Below are 12,286 nucleotides of genomic sequence, written 5' to 3'. Positions count from 1 at the left end.
AATATTATTAAACAGCCTAGGTGCTTCTTCAACAAGTTGTTGTAAAAGGCAGCCCCAAAGTGCTTTGCAGTTGATATGCTTCTTATCTATCATTTCAGATTCTGGGCCTCCGCTTTATCCTTGGCAATCAGGATCTGTGGCACATCCTGCTTGGCCTATCCATGGTGCCTGTTGTCCTACAGTCTCCATTCCTCTTCTTTTGTCCAGAAAGCCCCAGATACCTTTATATCAAGGTGGATGAGGAAGTCAAAGCGAGGGATAGTAAGTATGAGGGTTGGTTTTTTTCCTACCTATTGTTTTAGAATTTTCAGCTTATGTAAAAACGTTCATGAATGGTTCCTCTTGAAATTGGTAGCAATGTCTTTCAAATGAAGGCAGTGGTTACATGAAGAAGAGTGTGTAAAATCACTTTAATGTGATTGCTCCATGTTATTTTTTTAGACTATTTTTATTACTATATTTTTTTCAAGGTTAAAGAACAAATCTTTTGCAACAGTTTGAAATGAAAAGATACCTTTTAGAGTTTGGCTTTGAAAAAGCAAAATGTTAAAAGCTGTCAGGTTTGAACATTATGCTCTTTTTGAAAAGTGAGAAGACTAGTTTCTTTAAACAACAAAGGACAAAATAAAGTTAAAGTACAACTCCATACCATTTTGCACTCATAAGCATTTACTCCAGCCTAAACCAGAAACCTACACCGAAGATATTGGACATTGTCAGACGTTTCTAAAAGACTCTTCCAATTTTGTGCTTCTTAGAGAATAAGGATTATAGTTTTCTTTGTCTTGGAATGAAACCAAATCTGCTTTTTGTTGATATTAACCAAAGAGCAGAATTTAATTGAACAAAAAGTAATTTTCAACACCCATGCTATTAAGTACTCAAAAAGGCCAACAGACCTCAAGCTCTTTTATTAACAAAATAAAATTAGTTATTTATTTTTAAACTGAGTTGATTCAATGTGATCATTTTTGGAAACAGGCTTGAAAAGACTCAGAGGATCTGATGATGTCACCAAAGACATCACTGACATGAGAAGGGAGAAGGAAGACGCATCCTGTGAGCAGGAAGTCTCCATAATTAAACTCTTCACCAATTCCAGCTACCAGAAGCCCATTCTAATAGCACTGACGCTTCACGTGACTCAGCAATGTTTTGGAACCAATGTGGTAAGTTTAAGAACTCCCTCTAACTCTTCAGAGCAAAGTAAAATTAGGCAGAGAGGGTAAAGGGTAGAAGTTTCAGTAGTTGAAAGACATTTTAAAATGTTGACATCACATGACTTACTGAACAAATATGTATTAAGCATGTGTTAATTTTCTTTGTGCTGCCTCAACTACTGTTTAAAACTAACTTCAATTTTTTAAAAATGTCTAAAATCAGTGGTATTATATATGCATTAAGATGAAGGGGAGAAAAAGGCAAAAGATAATAAAATAAATAAATATATATAAATAGAAGGGAGCAGAATTGGCTCAAGCAATTGAGTGCCTGCCTCCCACATGGAGGTCCCAGGATCCATCCCTGATACCTCCAAAAAGCAAACAAACAACAAAAACAACAATCAAACAAGTTAAAAACAAACTCGGGAGCTGACGTGGCTCAGTGGTTGAGCACTGGCTTCCCACATACAAGGTCCAAGGTTCAGTCCCCAGCCCAAGCACCTAAAGAAAAAAGAAAAATCAACATCTAAAAACTCAGAATTATAAGGGGCTTATAGAATTGCCTATCTCTGATAACGAGGGCAAAAAGGAATTCTATGCCTCACAATGCACTACTTAAAGGCATTGTACCAAATAGGCAGGTATAAAGCTCCAGCCATCCAACAAATTTTGTACCATTTGGGGAGATGGCACAATATAATATACAAGAGTGAGCTGGCATACATATAGCATATAGACTATAGCATATAGCATATAGCATATAGACATGGCATATAGACTAGAATGTTTCTGCTAACTATTAGAAACAAGAAAAAATTGTAAGCATTTGTTAAGTAACTAGATAAAGAATATTACTTATCCCCTTTCAGTGATGTTAAAATGTGATTCAACTTCTGCCATGGTGTACTGGGCCAATCTGAGATCTATAAGGGACATTTTGAGGGAGAATGAGAGATGGGCAAAGATTTGAGGGAGTCAAAGGAAGTAATTCCCATCATTTGAAGAAATAGGAGATGTGAATCTCACTGTACAAGCCAGATACTACTCTAGTATAATATCTCTCCCCCTTTAAGGGGACTGTGATATTCAATTTTGTCTAATAACTCTACATAACTTTAGGACTCAGAGACCAAAATGGTGCCTTTTGTCTCGACTCTGCCTCAATATACAATAGTTTCTATGAACCTCTCTGCCTCCTGTTCTAGCGCAGTGCCTGACTTAGAGAGGCATCCAGGAAATGCTGACTCTGAGGTTGATGGGAAGCCTAAACATGGCGGGATAGTTCACTGCGTGCCGTCAGCCACTACTCACTGAACACGTAGTCTATGCAGTCCTCCTGTACCAGCCCTGTCTGTAGGAAAAGGTGCCAGCAACAGGACATGTTATGTGGGAAAGACAGGTAGACCAAATGACTTAAATGACTATTATAAACATAATGAAATAATAAAAGTCTATTAGGGAGGATGTGAACCAGGTTTCTCTTTCTCCTGGTTCTAATGGAAAACATTGGATTAAATGTGATAGCATCCAGAACTCTTGCACATGTTGGTGAGAACATAAAATTGACACTTCTTGGGAAAACTGTTTGACAGTATCTACCAAAGATGAACGCATACATACGCTGTGGCCCAGTAATTCTATTCCTAGATACAAATATGTTTTTACTTAACCAAAAGAACTGTACTAAATGTCCATAACAACTTTATTCTTAATCTCTCACACTGGCAGCTACCCAAATGTGCATAAATAGTAGAATTGGTAAATAAATTGTGGTATGTCAATACCATACAAGACTATATACCAATGATAATGAAAAGTTTACTAGTCCATGCAATGATCTGGATGATTTTTACAAAAGTAATGTTCAAGAGAAGACACAAAATAAAACATGTATAAAGTACAAGACTAAGCAAAATTTAACTATGGTGTTAAAAGTGCGATTGTAGTGTGCTACACACAATGGGTTGAAGGATATATATGGGTTCTGGAGGGTTGTAAATTTTTTTCTTCATCTGTGTGCTGATTACATGGGTGTGTACAGTTTGTGAAAATTGAGATTTACACTTCTCATATGTGCACTTTTTACATGTATTTTAGACTTGAACAAAAAGTTTAAACAATTGAAAATTATAAGAGAAAGAAAATGCAGTAGCAGAGTTTTCTGGTAAATAAGAGACTTTTTTTTAAAAGATTTATTTATTTCTCCCCACCCCACCCCTTTTCCCCCCATTATCTGCTCTCTGTGTCCGTTTGCTGTGTGTTCTTCTGTGTCTGCTTGTATTCTCATTAGGTGGCTCTGGGAACTGATCCTGGGACCTTCTGGAGTGGGAGAGAGGCAATTACTCCTTTGAGCCACTTCAGCTCCCCTGTTCTGCTTCATCTTCTTACTTTTTCTCCTTTGTGTCTCTTGTTGCATCATCTTGCTGCTCCAGCTTGCTGCTCCAGCTGGCATGTCTGTGCAGGGCAGCTTTCCCATGCGAGGCAGCATTCCCACACAGGGAGGCACTCCTGTGTGGAGCCACATTCCCACATGGGCGGGCGCTCCATGTGGGCCAGATCGCTGCATAGGCCAGCTTGCACTCACCAGGAGGCCCTGGGCATCGACCCCTGGACATCCTATATGGTAGAAGGAAGTCCAATTGGTTGAGCCACATCTGTTTCCCAAAAAAGAAAAGACTTTTAGGCTATCAGAAGGTGTTGAACATTGAAGAAAGACTGTGGATTCTCCTTTCTGGGAAGGAGAGGGTGGACAAATTCTCTGAAGTTCTAGGTACCTAAAATATTTCCTGCTTTAAGGCCATATGTAGTAGGTTCCTTGATTAAGGCTAAACTGTTTTTTACTTTTCAGATTCTTTCCTACTCAACCCACATTTTTGAGATAACTGGAATCAGCCATCCTGATTACGCAATGATTGGAGTTGGTATTGTCAATGTAGTTTTCACTGCTGTCTCTGTAAGTAGTCTACATAGATACTTCAATTGTCCCCTGTCCAGAAAAGGGGGAAAACTTGTAATAGCAAGAGGGCTCAATGGTTTTTCTCCATGTGCCCTGGGTGTGTACAACAAGAGGTTATAGGAAGAAATCCTAATTGTGATAACCCTGCCACACCTATGGTAAGTCCTGTTATGATTAGGTATAACTGAGAAGGTGGACACTGTTTTTGCCTGTCTCTTGGGATGCAATTTAGTCACTGGCTTGTGAATTAAGAACTCACTTGGGGGCACAAAGGACCTTTCCCTGTATAAAGCCCTGGGTTTCTTCTCCTTCAGTGTACTTATGCCCCTGGGAATCAACCCATGTCTTGTCATTTCTATCAGTATTGGCTCTTCAACCTAGGTTCCTCTCCTTCCATGATTCCCATGATTTTTTATCATGATGGTTCTTGGGGAAAATATTTTTCAAATTTATTCGGGTTTTAACTAAATAACTAGAGGAAAATAAACATGGTCCTTTCTAAAAAATTAAATTATCCTTATTCACAGATGACATGATTGTATATATTGTAAATCCTGAAGAATCCATATGAAAGCTACTAGAACTAATAAATTATTTCAGCTCATTTGCAAGATACAAGGAAGACACACGAAAGTCAGTTAAATTTCTAAACACTAATAATGAACAATCCAAAAAGGAAATTTTAAAAATTCAATTACAATAGCATATAATATAATCAAATATCTAGGAATAAATTTAACCAAAGAGGTAAATGACTTGTACACTGACAACTATAAAACATTGTTGAAAGAAATGAAAGAAGATCTAAATAAATGGAAAGACATCCCATGATCACGGATTAGAAGGTATACTATTGTTAAGATGTCAATACTACCTAAAGTGATCTACAAATTCAGTGCAATCCCTATTAAAATTCCAGCAGCCTTTTTTTTTTGCAGAAATGGAAAAGCTAGCCCGCAAAATCACATGAAATTGCAAAGTGCCCTGAATAACAAAAGAATCTTAAAAAAGAAAAACAAAGTTGGAGGATTTCCTGTTTTCAAAACTTAATGAAAATCTACAGTAAGTAAAACAGTATGGTTCTGTCATAAAATAGACATTTAGACTGATGGAATACAAGTGAGATTCCAGAGATAAATCCGTACATCTATGGCCACTTGACTGTCAACAAGGGTGCCAAGTCAATTCAATGGGCAAAAGAATAGTCTGTTCAATAAATAGTGTTAGAACAACTGGAAATCTACAGACAAATAAATGAATGTGGACCCATACCACTCAACATGTACAAAAACTAATTATAAATGGATCAACAACTTAAATATAAGTGCAAATACTACAAAATCAGCACAAGAAAACATCGGGAAAAAGTCTTATAGTAGGTAACAGACATTTCAATTTTATACAAAAAGCATAAGGAACAAAAATATTTAGATAAAATGGACTTCTTCAAAATTAAAGACTTTTCAGCATCAAGGACATTACCAAGAAAGTAAACAACAACCTACAGAATGGGAGAAAATATTTGAAACCATATATCTGATAAGGGTTTAATATCCAGAATATATAAAGAAAGCCTACAACAACTCAGCAACAAAAAGACAAACAACCTAATTTTAACAGGGCCAGAGGTTTGCCTAGACATTTCTCCAAAGATGTTCAAATGGCCAATAAATATATGAAACTAGGCTCAAGATTATCAGCCATTAAAGAAATGCAAATTGAAACTACAGTGAGATAGCAATTCACACCAACTAGGATGTTTTTTTTAAAAAATGGAAAAAAAAATGTGGAGGATGCAGACAATTAGAAACCCTCATACATATTCATGGCACTGTAAAATAGTATAGCCACGTGGGAAACAGTTTGGTGGTTCCTCAGAAAGTCAAACATAGAATTACCATGTGACCTGGCAATCCAGGTAATTATTTGTTTTTTAAAAGTTGCTTTAATGTTCAAAACTTACAAGAACAGTACATCAGTCATTCAGTCCCCTTCTCCAGACATAACCAATGTTAAGTAATTCTGTGTATCCTTACAAATGAATATATTCCAATGGAAATAAATGCTGATAATGTTCACTTCACTAATTGGAAGGAACAAACTAAATGAGTATGCAGGAAAATAGAGAGACTTTCCTAACTCCATTCTGAATTATGGTCTCCATTCCTTATGAACTTCCATTTAATGGGTCTATAGAAGAGTTCCTGTAATAGCAGAGAGAAAACATGGAAAGAAATATGGAGAAAACTGAATGCAACATGGACCTAGAGGAGAAGCACTTACTAGCAAACTCCAGCTTGTCACCCAGGATGTTGGTGAAACACAACAAAATTAGGGTTATAACCCTCCTACAAAGGTGTATCGGTGGTTTCCTGTCCTTGGACACATAAGAATTGGAGGCAAAAAGATGTGAACTTGGAGAAGTCTGGAGCCTGCTTGCTCCCTGCAGGCTCAAGATCATCCTTTCCCACACAGAAAAAAAAAAAAAAAAAAAAAATTAGGGTTATAGTTGGGCAAACACTTCTAACAGAACACTGACAAGCAAGAAATCTCACCTCCACTCTATAGTGCTCATCTAGCCTGCTTCAAAGAGACAGCCCAACTCAATTTTCAAGGTGTGCAGTTTTAGAGTTTATTAGGAAAATAAAAATCTTCCCAATAAAGGAGAGAATTTTTCAGAAACTGAAGAAACACATAGTAAAAGCCCTTGATCCTGAAAATGCTTCTCTTTTCTTGGTAGCTTGAAACAGAGTCATCAATTCAACACTTAAAGTTACAATTTTCAGAGAAATTTTAATCTATAGTTTCTTTTTCCCACTTCTTTCTCATTCTATCTGAAGTATGAATGTACCTCTGAGATGAACGGGGCTTTCTCTGTAGGTGAAAATAAATATTTCCCAGATATTTTCAGAGCCAAAGCTCAATATACTAAGGGTGTCATTGCTATTGACACACCAAAAGACTGATGTGCCTAGTCAATTTACTCAGCAAGGTGAGAAATTGTCACAGGTAGTCCTTTTTGTGAGTCACCAGCCTTGAGTAGGTAAAGGTCTATCAGCAAATTCTATCTGAGCTCATCGTAAATCTTACCCATTAATGTAAAGGTCAACAGACCCAAAGAAATCAATGACAAAGCTGCTGAAATAGAATAAGAAAGACTTTAACCTTTGCCAAAGGCAATCTTTTCAAATGAATTACTTTGCATCTAGCACCAGATACATTTAGCCACACCAGAAAAGCACAGACCTGAGGATTATGGTAAAATGATTAAATTGAGCATCATATCAGGTGAATGATCATGAGTTCACTTTATTAGCAGTCAGAATATTGGATGGAAATAATTAATAACTAATTTGTTTCAGGATTCTATAGTTAACTATAACAGGACAATTATTAGAAGAGAAATTTATGACATTTTTATGCTGAACCTTCACATTTAAATATGCAAGAAATCTATTGGGAGTGATCCAGAATGTATACCATCTGAACTTTGTAGTCAAAGTGATAATCCTAGAGTAGCAGTACAGCTATGATTCTACCTCTAGAAAGGCCAGTTAAGCAGGTGTTTGTTGATTACCTCTGTTTACTGAGACCAGCTCTGGGCAGAGCTGACCCTCCTAGATCACTACCTGTAAAATGGAATAATAGAACTGCTACCTTCCAGGTACTTTTGGAAGAAAAGAACTATTTACATCTAAAGTCAGTATTTGGTGACCTATAAAACTAAAAAATATATTTTTAACTTCCCTAGGTATTCCTTGTGGAGAAGAGAGGGAGACACTCTCTGTTTTTTATTGGAATGCGTGGGATGTTTTGGTTTGCCGTCTTGATATCAGTGGGATTTTGTCAAAAAGTAAGTTTCGTATCCACACTTAGCTTTTTGGCAACCATATGATAGCAATTCTTTGTTCAACGTTAAAGTACTTTGTATGTCAGAAGCATTTGAAATTGACTTGTGAAATGACAGAGGGCTGGCATATCACACTAAGGAGCTATATAAAGAAAAGGGGACAATTAGGTTCTTATAGACTGTGTAGCTGGATTTTTTCTAGGTCCTTGGCTAAACTGCAAAAAATGAATTCCAAAAGCACGCCATGTAGATTAGGCCAGCAATTTCCTAAGGTAGGGTGGGAAGCGAAATGGGTGAACATAACAGATCATGGGTCCCAGGTAAAGAAGAAGGGGCTAAAGAGTGATGAAAAGGGCCGATTTACAGACTACAATTGCCCATTATAGAGTATAAATGCCCAGGTTTTACTTGCATTTTGATCTATGCCGGGGTGAAGAAGGCCAGAATAGGGGTAAAAGACAAGAGAGGGCCTGTTCAGCTTTTGTGCTTACTTTTTAAACCATTAATTATTTCCACCCCTTTGCTAATGGCATGGGAGGAATCCCAGCTGTTTGCTTTTTTGATTGATTACCCCACTCATCAGTCCCCCAGGAGGGCCAATGATAAGGCCCCTGGAGGACATCCGGGGCTTCTCCTGGCTTCCTGAAGATATCTCGTTCTGAATGGGAGTTCTGAATGTCTTCCAGCAACCATTGTGGGGGTATTGGAGGATGTGTGTTCAATGGTGGCAGTTTGTCCACCAGGTTCTAGATCTGTCTATTGATTCCCTATCGGGTCTGCTTCAACTGGACATCGGCATGTAAATGTGCTTGTTACCTGAAAGGCTGTGTACAACATGATTAGAGCACAGCCCCGGGTTTAGCTCCAAGCATGTCCTAATCCCAGCTCTGCCATGTGGCTGCCTGCTTCACTTCAAGCAAGTACCTGAAACTAACCTGAGCCCAGCGCCTTCCTCTCCTATTTCACAGGATGGTCATACATCCAGTCCAGAAATCTTGTATGGGCAAGAGCAAAGGTCAGTGGACTCTTGCCTCATCTTTTTCACAGGAAAATGGTTAAGCATCATATAAATTCTCCATCCTGAAGATTTGCCCTAATGATGCTCAAAAGATTAATTCTCAGTCTAGGATAACGGTAATCAATTTTACATAAGCACATCAGTAAGAGAGCTGTGTCACCTCTAAACTCAGTGGGAAGCTACTTAGGTAGAGGACCACCCACCCAAATATCCAAGTCCCAACTTTCTTTTTTTTTTTTAAGCAACTTTCTTTTATGTTCCCTGGGTTTCAGAGTGCTTGGATGAGTTATGTGAGCATGGTGGCCATCTTCTTCTTCGTCGGTTTCTTTGGAATTGGGCCAGGCCCCATCCCCTGGTTCATGGTGGCTGAGTTTTTCACTCAAGGACCACGCCCTGCTGCTTTAGCAATAGCTGCATTCAGCAACTGGACCTGCAATTTCATCATAGCCCTAATTTTCCCATACATTGGGGTAAGCAGCCTTATACTGTGCGAATTTATTGTATAAAAATAGGGTCAAACAGCTGCTAATTTGAACTCTGTGTTTCTTTTCTGTGCAGGACTTCAATGGACTTGTTGTGTTTTTGTTCCCGTTGCTTTACATGCTTTATTATTTCATGGAATTTCCAGAAACCCAAGGAATGTCCTTCAAAGAAATTGCAGCAGAATTCCAAAACAATGGTGGCTCATCTCAAGGGTCAAAAGCTGGAGGAGAAACGGAATCCCTTGGAGCTACATAGAATGTGTAAAGACAACCTGCTTTTTGAGAGGTTTTCAAAATAAGGATTCCTTGAGAATTTTATTTCTATATACATCTTCAATTATTATTTTACCTTTTTATTTTTTAACATATTCTTTCTTTTTTGTTCCTTTTTATTTTTTAAAGATACTTAGGTTACATAAATGTCACATGAAAAATATAGGAGATTCCCATATGGCCCATTCCCCGCCCCTCTCACATTTTCCCTCAATAACCACCTTCTTCATAGTGTGGTACATTTGTTACAATTGATGAACACATTTTAGAGTATTGCCACTAAGCATGGATTATAGTTTACATTATAGTTTACACTCTCTCCCACACAATTTTCTAAGTTATGACAAAATATATAATGGCCTATATCTCTCATTGCAATGCCATTCAGGACAATTCCCAAGTCCCCAAAATGCCCCTGTATTACACCTATTTTTCCCTCTCTCTGTCCTCAAAACCTCCAGTGGTCACTGCCTCCACATCAATGATATAAGTTCTTCCATTATTAGAATCACAATAAGTCTATAATAGAATAACAGTAAGTCTACTCTAGTCCATTGTTCATTCCCCAGTCCTGATGATCCTGGGACAGTGTTGCCCACTCTGCCTCATACTGAGAGGAGGCTTATATTCCATGAGACAGATGGATGGAACAATCTTGCTTGCAGTTGCACACTCTCTCTGTTTCTTGGGATGGTCGTTGTCCACCATCATCTCTTCTTACTTGTCCTGGGTGAGTCCAGTGACCTGGAGAAGAGGTGTTGCAATTCTGTTGAGATTCAGGGCTCAGCTGGCACATGGACAGCCCAAAGATTTAAGTCTCTTGGCCATACACCTATCAACACTAGTACTATCTATAGATTCAAATAGAAGAGGTAGAATAGCCATGTGTAGGGAAAACACAGCTGAGTCCACCTCTGTCACACTGGGAAGCATAACTTCCAAAGTAGGGCCCACTTGCAGGGGACCAAACTCCTGAACTGTCAGCCTTGCCTATAGTGTCTGGATGTTTCCAGATCCCTCAGGAGCCCTGCTATTTGAGGCAATATTTACTGTGGCAGTCAGTTAGAACTTTTCAAATGAAAAAGAAGATTTAAGGCAAATTTTATGGCCAGATTGTAGAATAGATAAAATACAGGTATTCAATTAAATTTGAATTTCAGATGAACATCCAATAACTTTTAGTGAAAGTCTCTTCCAAATATCTCATGAGATTATGAAATTCAAATTTAATTGGGCATTTTGTGTTTTCATTTGCTAAATATGGAAAACTTAGTAAAACTATAATTTAAAAAGGGTGGCATGATGCAATATTGATAAATTGATATAATACAATTAAAGACCTAAACAGTTTATACATTGTCTATTCACAACTATGGAAAAGTAATCAAAACTTGATAAAGAAGGCATTTCAAAAAAGGGGAAACCATATAGCTTAATAAATCCTACTAAACATCTATTTGCTAGTTGGAAAAAATAAAGTTGAATACCTATCTCACATTAGCCAACAAAATATCTGCATATGGAGAGAAAGGCCAAATTAAAAACAAAAAACTATAAACTAAACGTGACGAGCCAAAAGAAAATTTAGATGAATATTTTTCTAACCTTGGAGAGTGAAATATCTTTCTAAATAAGACCAAAGGAAAACACAGCAAAGGAAAAAATCTGATAGTTTTACTATCTAAACATCATAAACTTCTCTATATTTTTTAATTAAAAAGTAAATAAAGTGGGAAAAATTGCAACATATATGATATAGTGCAAAATTATCTTTATGTCTAAAAATGAGATGCTATATTATTTTCCTGTCAAATTACTAAAGCTATTACAAGTACAGGCATGGTTGAGAAAGATGCTGAGGAAACAGGGTATTCATACACTGCTGATAGGAGCAATAAAAAGGAACTCACTGTATATATAAAAAAGACTGAAAAAAATATGATGAAATATTAAAATACTGCAGAATCATAATTTGGGAGAATGTTAGCTGACTTTGGAAAGTACTCGTGATGTATTAAGTGAAAAAGCAGTTTGCCAAACACCTTGTTCAGTATGATCCAAATTCTTGTAAAACAAAACAAACATAAAATTTCTCTTTATACCAAAATGTCTGAAAGAAAATTCACCTAAATGTTAATATGATTGATTATCTCTGAGTGATAAGATCATGGTTTGTATACTTCTTTATGCATCTATGCATTTCTTACAATTTGTGAAATAAATTGGTTAAGCATAGTACATTTTAAAAGTCATTTTTTAAAGTTTTGAAGTGATTTCCAGTTCAGATCAAGATGAGGTAAATGAACTACATATACCTATATACCTACTAAAGACTCGGAATACATTTTTAAAATAATCACCTGAGGTCTCTGAAATGTAAACAAATCAGGTAGATTGAGGAGGGGAGACCAAAACTTGCACAACTGACCCCTACAGGAATGAATTCCTTTTTTTCCTTGTCTGGTCTCATGCATTTGATTTTAGCAGGCCCATGTCATATAAGATCAAAGCAGCAAACTGAGAGGCAAAAATTCCAATTAGAAA

General features: G+C 37.1%; 1 protein-coding gene, 1 long non-coding RNA gene and 1 other non-coding gene across 4 annotated transcripts in view; all 3 read left to right on the top strand.

Annotated features, from left to right (window-relative positions):
- Positions 1-11,988, top strand: part of LOC101443104 (solute carrier family 2, facilitated glucose transporter member 2-like) — a 30,516-nt gene extending 18,528 nt beyond the window's left edge. For both annotated transcript variants that reach the window (XM_058295276.2, XM_058295277.2), the window contains 6 exons: positions 99-261; positions 982-1,169; positions 4,012-4,116; positions 7,871-7,972; positions 9,260-9,457; positions 9,546-11,988. In XM_058295276.2, coding sequence (XP_058151259.1) covers positions 99-261; positions 982-1,169; positions 4,012-4,116; positions 7,871-7,972; positions 9,260-9,457; positions 9,546-9,725 — 936 coding nt within the window. In that variant the 3' untranslated portion in view covers positions 9,726-11,988. The remainder of the gene's footprint in view (positions 1-98; positions 262-981; positions 1,170-4,011; positions 4,117-7,870; positions 7,973-9,259; positions 9,458-9,545) is intronic.
- Positions 4,138-6,769, top strand: LOC139438871 (uncharacterized). Its single transcript, XR_011648612.1, has 2 exons — positions 4,138-4,964; positions 5,058-6,769. It is a non-coding gene; the product is annotated as an uncharacterized lncRNA (long non-coding RNA).
- LOC111765607 (small nucleolar RNA SNORA38) lies at positions 6,463-6,594 on the top strand. The gene has a single exon (XR_002797900.1). It is a non-coding gene; the product is annotated as a small nucleolar RNA SNORA38 (small nucleolar RNA).
- Positions 11,989-12,286: the final 298 nt, after the last annotated feature.

The sequence above is a fragment of the Dasypus novemcinctus genome, chromosome 4 (assembly GCF_030445035.2).
Source record: "Dasypus novemcinctus isolate mDasNov1 chromosome 4, mDasNov1.1.hap2, whole genome shotgun sequence".
Taxonomy (NCBI): domain Eukaryota; kingdom Metazoa; phylum Chordata; class Mammalia; order Cingulata; family Dasypodidae; genus Dasypus; species Dasypus novemcinctus.
This window is presented reverse-complemented; position numbering and strand designations above follow the sequence as displayed.